The sequence below is a fragment of the Coregonus clupeaformis genome, chromosome 12 (assembly GCF_020615455.1).
Source record: "Coregonus clupeaformis isolate EN_2021a chromosome 12, ASM2061545v1, whole genome shotgun sequence".
NCBI classification, from domain to species: domain Eukaryota; kingdom Metazoa; phylum Chordata; class Actinopteri; order Salmoniformes; family Salmonidae; genus Coregonus; species Coregonus clupeaformis.
In genome coordinates this window covers 10,105,221-10,115,477 of record NC_059203.1, presented here as the reverse complement: position 1 = coordinate 10,115,477, position 10,257 = coordinate 10,105,221, and the positions used below count along the sequence as shown (strand labels likewise).

Genomic DNA, 10,257 nt, shown 5'->3' with positions numbered 1-10,257 from the left:
CAGCAGAGAGCGTAATCTGTGATCCCTATTTAAGCTAATAATGAATGCAGTGGCATGGGCTTGGAATGGTTTTGTACCAGATGCTTTCTCAAGCAATGCCACACAGAATGTCTCATCTAAAGGTTTTGATTTCAGCAGGAATGCATTATGTAACACAGTTAAATAAATAGCATGTGACAAGAAACACTTGTGTTTATGCAGTATCTGCAATGTTGTGGAAATCTATCTCAAGTTAGGATTCACCCAGGAGTGACTACAAAAACAATACTGACAGACACACATGCAAAAAATAAAAATGAAATAAAATTAAAACTTACTACAATTTAGGAATAAAATGATTCTGCTAAGGTCTTGAGGGACATAGTATTGAATAGATTAATGACCATATGTACACATACATGTTTAATACATATAATACATTCTTCACAGTCCCAAGGTAAAATCTGGTAAGTATCTAGGGTTGATGAAATTGGTGGTAAAGGCATATTATAATTCTAGGAATCTGAAATGGCATGCACACTGCATAATAAAACATACCACCATAAGAGGTAAGTGCCTGTAAAATAAGATTGAGGAAAATATTATCAGTGCATATAGGTGACTAGAAACCCTACGGTTCCCTGATGGAGTGTTACTGAGAATGCCTGTTGAAAACCATCTGAAAGAACCATCAGAGGCCACCGAAACCATGATTGTCAAATGTGCAATACCAAATATGTTATTCGCTTTGACAGTGCGCTTTCATAAAACAAAAACATGAGTAACTGTCGGTACGACTGCCTCTATTTGTCACCTGTTCAGTCCTTTTTCAAATTCGTAGGAACAAATCGTCTCTGAGTGATTGAAAGTAATGTAAACATACAAGAAAACATTTTTGGCAGAAAGTGATACGTCTCTTTGGAGGTAGTGGCTGGAGAAGAGGATGGCCAGGTGTATAGGGGAGGGGCCTGGCTTTATGTGGGGGAGTGGGTGTGCTCTTGAGGCTTAGTCCTATAAGAGGCACTTCTGTGGTCCTGTGTGCTCTGGGAAAGGGAGGCATCCCCCTCTCCACTCCTCTCCTCTCCTCCCACACCAACTGAAGACACGTGGGGAGTCTTGTGCACATTCACAGGCTGCTGAGACAGACCTGGTTGGGGCACTGTAGACAAGTCCTCTCCTTTGCCCCAAAACGACCTGGAGGGAACATCTGCAGAGAGACCAAACATACATTATTACTCAACAAAAAGGGTTTGCATCCATAGGAGCTCATAGATTAGACTGTGCCAGAAAACTGACTGTTAAAACTAGTGTCTGAGCTCCTAATATAAAATGAATGTCTGTCAGTTCACAGTATGTCTGAGGTCACTGTTAGATAACCAGTCTGTGAAATCACTGCCTAAACAGATCTCTGTGAGCACATTGTTGACATGCATGCCACGGAGGTCAGATAGCTTGTCTGTAGCTGGTCTCTCACCGGTGCTGTAGTGTTGTTCTGGGGGGCTGAGGGCTGTGCTCAGCCTCTTGGTAAGGTCGTGGCTGGTGAGGAAGACTGAGGAGTCCTGGTTGTTGATGAGGCTCTCCAGGGCTGTGTCCTCATGCTGGGCGTGCTGCTCCCTGTAGGGCTCCTTGGGGAGGTGGGTCATGATGCCAGAGAGATCCTTGTCCAGGGGGTCATCCTCGGCCAGGTAGGCGTAGGGGCAGTACTCCCGGGTTCGAGAGTAGATGTTAGCGTTGTCGTAGCAGTCCGAGCAGATGACCAGCGGCCCTGCACCACCTGTTGAGGACAGTCAACTACATACTCTTACTCTGAAACAAATCCCTACTATCTGATGGAGACCTTTCAACAAACTGTGCTGTAAAAGTGTTGTTTAGAAGATCGAGTTTTGTTGGTTGGTTGGTTGGTTGGTTCTAATGACTAAACCCACCTGTAGGCACCCCAGCCAGTCCCTCGCGGGGCTCCCCAGGATGGAAGCTGCTCCGTCCCGTAAACAGAGAGCCCACGTGGCAGTGTAGCATCCCGTTGGCCTCGGTGTCCACCTCGCTGCCTGTGTCACCATAACACACACCTGGACATAACACAAACAGGATGGGGACTCATCTTTCTTTTCACCAGTCAGGGGCAATAGTTTACCAGTCAATCAAAATTTGAGCAAACCATCTTTAGTAAGTACAAAAACAGAAAAAACATTGTCATGTCAAAGGGCCTCCGATGAAGGAGACAGAGGGTGAATCTAGGAAGTCAATATAGTAAGGTTACCGTCAGTGCCCTTGTGGACATAGCCATTGGACAGTGGTGGCATGAGCTGCTGGTGGCTCCCTGCTTCAGAGTTGCTGTATCCCTCCTGAGGCTCCGACAGCGTGCGCTGAGAGGACAGGTAGCTGGGGATGTCCGCCGGCAGGTTCAGCTCATCTGTGTTGGTTATACTGTAGTCCTCGCTCTTCCGTCGCATGTGGTAGATGACGAAGACCCAGACCAGCGAGGTGCCCACCACGCAGCAGACCACCACGATCACCACGATGCCCACCGTGGTCCAGCCGTCCTGGTCGAGGCCACCGGCCGTGTCACAGTTGGGCGATGGCGACACGCTGAGGTAGATGTGGCCGCGTTCAGTGCCCAGCGTGTTGGACATGATGCATGTGTACTTCCCGGTGTCCGCCGGCCCCGCATCCACAATGATGAGTAGCTGGTTGGCGGCAGCAAAGAAGTGACGCTCTGTGAGGACCAGGGGCCCGTCATCCTTGGTCCAGTTGAGACGGGGCGCAGGGCTGCCTCCTGCTATACACTGGAGCACCGCCGTCTCCCCACGAGCTACCATCCTGTCCTCCAGAGGACGCATTAATGACGGCGTTTCTGGGAGGAGAGAGATTTACATTTAAGTTCACATTTAACAATCAGCAATCAAATTATGAACACATTATATAAAACTGTATGTATTGACCTGATAATTGATAAAGAGATACTCTAAGTGGCAGTTCACCTAGCACAGTGAGTGTAGCGTTGGCTGACAGGCTTCCTGCAGCATTCTGGGCTGTGCAGCTGTACACCCCCATGTCCTCAGTCTTTACATTGGCAATGAAGAAGATGTCATCGTCAGGCATTACGTGCATCCTCCTCTCCCGGGCAGCAGGGAAGTCTGTGCCCCCGTCTTTCTGCCAGGCAATCTGGGGTGAGGGGTGGCCCTCGGCGGCACACTCCAGTCTGGCCATGGTGCCTGTACGGATGGTCAGATCCATGGGTATCTTCAGGAAGGACGGTAGCTCTGAGAGAGGAAAGTAGGAAAAAAAGGTTGAAGATTGCAATGCCTTGATATGTAAGCCCAACCATGCCAGCTCAAACTTAGCTCAATGCCAACCAAGAAACATGATACAGTTCGTAAATGTATAGAAAAAACGCCTTAAACTTTTTAAGAGAAACTTTAAAGCCCCCTCACCATTGACTGTGAGCTTGGCCCGGTTGGAGTAGTTGGCACCAAAATGGTTGGAGACTACACACTGGTAGCGTCCCTCGTCTGTGAAGTTGACGTTGAGCAGGTGCAGCACGGTGGTGTAGACCAACTCTCCCTCCTGGTAGCGGGCGTAGTTCTGCATCTCTGCCTCGTACAGCACCTCCCCGTCCTTCCTCCAGGCCGTGGTCATGGGGGAGTCACTGCTGCTGGACGCCAGGCAGCTCAGAGTCACGTTGGTCCCACGCAGGGCGGTGGCAGTCTCAGGGTGCTCAGTGATCCGGGGCTTCGGGAAGTAATCTGTGGGAAAGAGTGGAGGGAGAGGGCCATGAGTTAATAAAAAAAACTTAAAGAAAGGTTCTGAGACACGTTGTGTGATAATTGTCCCAGTCAGTAGCTAAGTTTCCATCCAACTGGCGACAGATTTTCAGGTGAATATTCAAAACAATATGCGCATTTTCCCACAAGACGTGTTTCCATCAAATTGGCTTGTTGCAGATAAAAGACTGTGCGTGATAACATAGTGCACATACAATCACTTTTACGGTTAAATTCCCATGTACCGAATACAAAATACAAGTTAAATGTGTTTCCATCGCATTTTCAACTCTACTGATGGTTTTATATAGAGAATGTGCCTACTCTGGTCTTGGCACGTGCAACCAACAGCTCGCAGATACAGTGCGGGTGTAGCCTACATGAGATTATTATGGACAAAAGAGCGTGATCATTTCTATTTGTCAAACGGCAGCCAAGCATCGATCATCATGAATAAAACCCTCAGTATTTATTGGAAAGGAGCATCAAGCTCATCACCGTGCACTTTCACCACCCTGTGAAGTTCATCATTACTTATTTAATCTGTAGCCTAGTAAACGGCATACTTTCCCGAGTCGTAGTGGGAGGACCACACAACATGTCATCACGTAACTCTAAGTTTACTTCCAAATGATGTTTATTATATCAATATTTGCGTATAAAAGCGTTTCCACCTCCATTTCTCGCATTATTAATTTTACCGACAAAAAGATCACACAAATGTGATGTTTCCATCAGGCCTGTTGTGACATTTTTTATTTGACATTTACTTTACTCATATAGAAAGGATGGATGGAAACCGGGTTAGTAAGATCTGGCCCAGACTAAATACAGCAGGGTAGGTAGCTAGGTGACTAACCACAGACGAGCTCCTCCAGGCTGACAGACAGGACGTTGCGGCCCAGCAGGCTGGCAGGGTGGGCACACATAGCTGAGACAGACTGCAGGAAGTGGTTGTCAGTCAACCACGGGCCCAGCCACTGCAGCTGGCAGTCACACAGCAGGCTGCTAGTGTTCAGGAAACTGAGGACAGGACACACAGCCACAACAATATGAAATTATTAAAGCATTCTTCAATTTGTAATTGTATTCTATATGAAATAAATATTGTAACCTCTGCTACAAGAACTCAGGACCACCACCTCAGACATTAGTAGGTCCTACTTACAAGACTTTCAGCTTCATGTGAGACAAAGAATCAGGGTGGATGGACATGATCCCATTCTTGCTCAGGTCTCTGTTGGAGAAAATAAATATAAATGAAGTGCTGCGCTAGCATCATGACATTATCAAAGTGGTTTCCTATGATACTAGCGCAATAAAACAGCTGCACTGGGGTAATCAGAACCATCTCCTGTCTCGGGCTTGAAGTGATAGCTGTCTGTTAATGGAGACCAACCATCTCTCAGAGTGGGTTTGCTATAGAGGTACTTACAGGTGCTCTAGTTCCTCCAGACCCTCAAAGGCCTTCTTTGTGATAGATTTGATCTTGTTCCGCTGGAGAATCCTGGGGGATAAACAGTCTCAGATTAAATATGCCTACAAATATACTGCTGATATCAGTATCCATAGCAACAAAATTAATATATATTATGCAGAATGCCCTTACAATGTGTTCAGCTTCTTCATTCCAACAAACACACCAATGGAGTCCTCAATGGCCCAAGAGATCTCATTATTCCGTATGTCTCTGAAATGCAAACAGAAATACTGTATGTAAGAAAAAATACTTTCCCCAGAATAAGAAGCACAAAGCTCACCCTGAGCCTCATTGCTTGGTGAGAGAGAAGTTAATTTCTGCTCTGTGTGTCTAAACCAATTTCATTCACTTGGCAAATGTAAAGCGGCATACTTTACAGAGTGTCATAGCTCAGTACTCCTGCAGTTCTGATGAGGGGATTAATTGGCTGCGTTTAGCATTTAACGGTTCACGGCTCCTTCTAAAACCTGCAGAGGGCTTGTGTTCACAGGACGGGTCATGCGCGCTTTTGTTTCTCCTTCCACATGCCTGGGTGGCTCTCAAAGGGCCTGAACCCTCTAATTCCCCCTGCCACGGAGGGCCCAGGGAGGTGTGCTGACCCCGAGCCCTGACTTTCTCTCTTTGCAGCCCAATGCCTTCTTTGGAACTCAGCACGTCAATTGTGTTAGTGCCCCTTCTCCTCTTCCCAGAGCGATTTTGGAAAGTATTTGGTTAATTGAGCCAATCTTCTGGCCGGAGGCCACATTCACTATTTATTCGGTACTCAACATTATTCTTCCTGCCTCAGAGGTCTTTAAGAACAATTATGCGTAGTCTATGTTTGTCATTATTGCATTAAACTAAGCAATGGAAAGAGTGGTTCTATACTACAGGCAAAGACATGATGATGAGAACATGAAGGTGCTAGTTACTATACTACAGTTTAGTGGTTTACCTTACAAAAGTCTAATAGACTAATCAACAAAACAAAGACAGGACAAATCAACAAATATAAAAAAACACAAACCTACTGTAGTTTGCAGCCTTCATCAGAATGCAGAGGTGCCAAAAACATGTTAGTGTTTATTGTGTTATGTGAATGTATAATGAGTGAATGAAAGGCACAGGTTTTTAATACTGTGGTGTGACGTCCTTACAGTGAGTGCAGATTGGCCAAGCTGCTGAAGACTCCCTCTCCCAGGTGACTGACCGAGTTATCTCCCAGGTTCAGGTTCTCCAGAAGACCCAGTCCACTGAACGCCGTCTCCTCCAGCCGGGTCAGGTGGTTGAAGGACAGATCCCTGAGGAGGACATCCACAGGAGACAAGCTTGGACAATGGTCTTGTGCAATCACACTGTACTAAAACATCCGGGCCCCTTACGAATTAGCATAAATACATGTGCAACATAAATGATCTGCAATACACCCTCCCCAAGTCCCAACTATATACTGGTCCTTCAGCTTTATAAAAGGGGTTAAAATTGCTCTTATGCAAAACTAGTGCAGATGCACTCCAGTCTTGTACTAGTGTGAGAAAAGTGGGGATGGGGTTAGGAAGAAAACACTCACAGTTCCTCCAGATTTTGGCAGAACTCCCAGGCGTCTGGTCGGATGATGCCGATGGCGTTCTGGCTGATCCGCAGGACACGCAGCATGCGCAGGCCATACAGCCAGCCTTTGTTGACCTCCGTCAAGTTGTTGTGCTCCAGCTCTCTGAATATATTAGAAAACAAAGGTTGAGGTATTAAAAAGACAGGATATCACACCTCCTAGTCCTAATTGCATATAAACACATACTGTAATGAACTTTCTAATACAAGACAATAAGGCAAAATAACTCACAGCTCCTCCATGTTGTTCAGCCCAAAGAAAGCACCGTCCATCAGCTTAGTTATGCCATTCCGCTGCATCTTCAGTGATTTCAGTAAGTCCATCCCTTTGAAGGTCAGGCTGTCCACTATCTTGATCTTGTTGCGCTTTAATTCCCTAGGGTAGTCAGACAGGCAGTTTAGAACCATTTGTTTTAACTACTCGAAAACAGTGCAACATTGAATCTGTGAAACATACAAATTCTGTCATGAATGCAAACTTTTGTTTGAAAATGTATTTAACTGCTCATAATTACTATGGGAATATATTGACTAAAGATGAACATTGACTTACAGAAACTGCAGCTGGGGAAGCCTGAATACTTTGTACGGCAGCATTGTTATTCTGTTCCTGTTCAGCTTCAGGACCAGCAGGGAGTTGGAAATGTTGTCAAAGCAGCCAGGTTCAAGGATACTGATCTTGTTATTGCTTAAATTCCTGGGAGACAGAGAAGCAGAAACACAAAATGAACAAACCAATGACAACAAGTAAAGTAGAATACCCTTCTGGGCTATGGCCAAATACTGGGTTATGACTGAAATGACCAGCTCTTCCCTCATTAGAAGTAGTATACAATAGTTGGAAAACAATGCCACAGGCAGGACCCACAAGTATTTCAGCTGCATTGGTGGGAAGGCTCCAGCCTTGATCTCTGAGATAGAGTTAGATGACAGGTCAAGTGTCTCCAAGTAGATGTATGGCTGCAGCTGATGCATCGACAGTTCTGAGATCAGGTTGTGGACCCTGTGCACAATGATCAGTAACGTACATAATTATCAACATGAACCTATATGATGACACCATCAATGTGAACATGTAATGACACAAACAAACCATGTAGGCTATGACTAAGGGAAGACAGAAGTGATTCCTTTCTTTGACACTTCTCTATCATAATATAGGACATCTAGGAATCACATTGCACAACTTGCAAGACTGACAGGAGGATAAAATAGTTTTGACTTACAATAAGAGTGTTGTGATGTTTGAGGTAACTTCTCCAAGGTATGGAACAGTTGTCAGATCATTGTGATTCATAGTGCTGAAAAGGAGATTGCATTATTTATTACATAACGTTACAGGAGAAGTCCATAGCCACCTTTCAGTTAGTCCGCTACAGTGGATGTAGCAGTTGAGTTGGCATCTTTACAAGAAAAACAAAAATGATCACATCCAGATTTTATACTAGTATCTTGTGAGTTAAACAACTAATATAGACTTAGCTCGCAAGCTAACAAGGCCAGGTGGCTTGCTAAGGAGCCACCACAGAGAACATGGGAAACCCACTGTTGCTTGTCAACAAACGTGCTAGCTAACGTTAGCTAGCCGTAGTAGCTAACTAGGCGAGCTGCTTACAGATGAGTAATCCCGTGAGGTGGATCCAGGGGGGCCACGGACAACCTTTTCCTATTGCAATCCAGGATTTGGATTTCGTCTGATCCCCTCGTACAAGAGCATGGAGCAGGGCAGGAATCCACTTCCCAGCAGGCACTCAAACTCAACAACAAAAAGAGGGCCGGGGGTCTGGGCCAGGCTTCCGCCATTTTAAAAGTCTAGCTAACTATCAATACCTACTGTACTGTAGCTAGTTACGTGGCTCGCTTCTGATAATTATGAAATATGTCTCACCAACAACCGATTCCTATAACTTGATATTAATAAAATAACGCCCCGCTTTCACGAGTCGGAAAACCCATTTGTCGCATAACATCGGGCAAGTCTTTCTTCCAATTTGCGCAAGGCATCCCACTCCCACCACGGATTTTTCCTTCTTTCCCTTTCCGCTTCCAATCTCAACACAACTCCTAGCTAGCTTTCGTTAAGTAACCCGAGCGTCGATGATCCACGAACCAAGTTAATTTCACTTCATATCAAACGGCTTTGGATCGTCCAAAGTGTTCTGGCTAATTTACCACAATAAATCGCTAACGTTAGCTACCAAGTAGATATGATTTCCCCGACTTCTATTTAATCGAAGGAACAACAAAAGCGCCTTGCGTTCTGTCGACACTAGTTATCGCAGCCACTTCTTCTTCGATGAAGTTTTACAGCGGTTGGCATCCAATATGTTGCATTACCGCCACCTACTAGACTGGAGTACAACTCCCTTATATTTTGCTTGAAAAATAAAATAAAGTAATACCCTACCATCTAACGCTACACTCACAAATTCAAAAATAAATGAATAATAATTTTTAACACCACCCTACTCCACTATTTCAATCTATTTATTCCTACCTCATGCCCTCAACCTGAAAGGATGGGACACCACTTAACACACCCTGTAACTCTTCTGATGTCAACTCTCACACACCCAAATACCTCTCTGCAGCTGCCACCACAACCTCAATTTTCTTCGACTTACGTTCCATCCCTGCAATACAATTAATAACCATTGCTATAAATGCTAAAAATCCAATCTTACTGAAACATATATCACTTGTTGGCCTAGCCCTCTGTACTGGTACATATCTACTACTCTCACCACTCCTCCCCCCTTGACCCATCTTCCTCTACTTTCTTCACTGCCTCACTACTCTTACACTGGAAACCTCAACCTGCCTCTCTCGCACGGGACATTTCTGATTCCCAGCCCCATGGGCACCCCTACAATTAGTGCATACCACTACTTTCCCCAATGCTACACATTCTTTTGTCTCGTGCCCTTCTCACACCTTGGAACCTCCCTCCTACACATTGCTGCCACATGCCCATAAATTTGACACCTGTAACATCGTAATGTATTCGGCACATAAGCTCGTACAGGATGACTTATACAGTGAGGGAAAAACGTATTTGATCCCCTGCTGATTTTGTACGTTTGCCCACTGACAAAGAAATGATCCGTTTGGAATCTGATTGATTGATTGCTTCTGTGGACAGGTATCTTTTATACAGGTAACAAGCTGAGATTAGGAGCACTCCCTTTAAGAGTGTGCTCCTAATCTCAGCTCGTTACCTGTATAAAAGACACCTGGGAGCCAGAAATCTTTCTGATTGAGAGGGGGTCAAATACTTATTTCCCTCATTAAAATGCAATTCAATTTATAACATTTTTGACATGTGTTTTTCTGGATTGTTTTGTTGATATTCTGTCTCTCACTGTTCAAATAAACCTACCATTAAAATTATAGACTGATAATGTCTTTGTCAGTGTGTAAACATACAAAATCAGCAGGGGATCAAAA

The 10,257-nt window shown here is 44.9% G+C and overlaps 1 protein-coding gene across 1 annotated transcript; it reads right to left on the bottom strand.

Annotated features, from left to right (window-relative positions):
- LOC121577745 (leucine-rich repeats and immunoglobulin-like domains protein 2) lies at nt 1-9,084 on the bottom strand. The gene is made up of 17 exons (XM_041891596.2): nt 8,426-9,084; nt 8,037-8,111; nt 7,679-7,813; nt 7,364-7,507; nt 7,043-7,186; nt 6,770-6,913; nt 6,357-6,500; nt 5,350-5,430; nt 5,176-5,247; nt 4,909-4,977; nt 4,600-4,763; nt 3,411-3,722; nt 2,958-3,239; nt 2,237-2,830; nt 1,905-2,045; nt 1,454-1,753; nt 1-1,186 (listed from the first exon to the last, which is right to left on the bottom strand). The coding sequence occupies exons 1-17, from the start codon at nt 8,611-8,613 to the stop codon at nt 954-956; spliced, it is 3,222 nt and encodes a 1,073-aa protein (XP_041747530.1). The 5' UTR covers nt 8,614-9,084; the 3' UTR covers nt 1-953.
- Between the last annotated feature and the right edge of the window lie 1,173 nt (nt 9,085-10,257).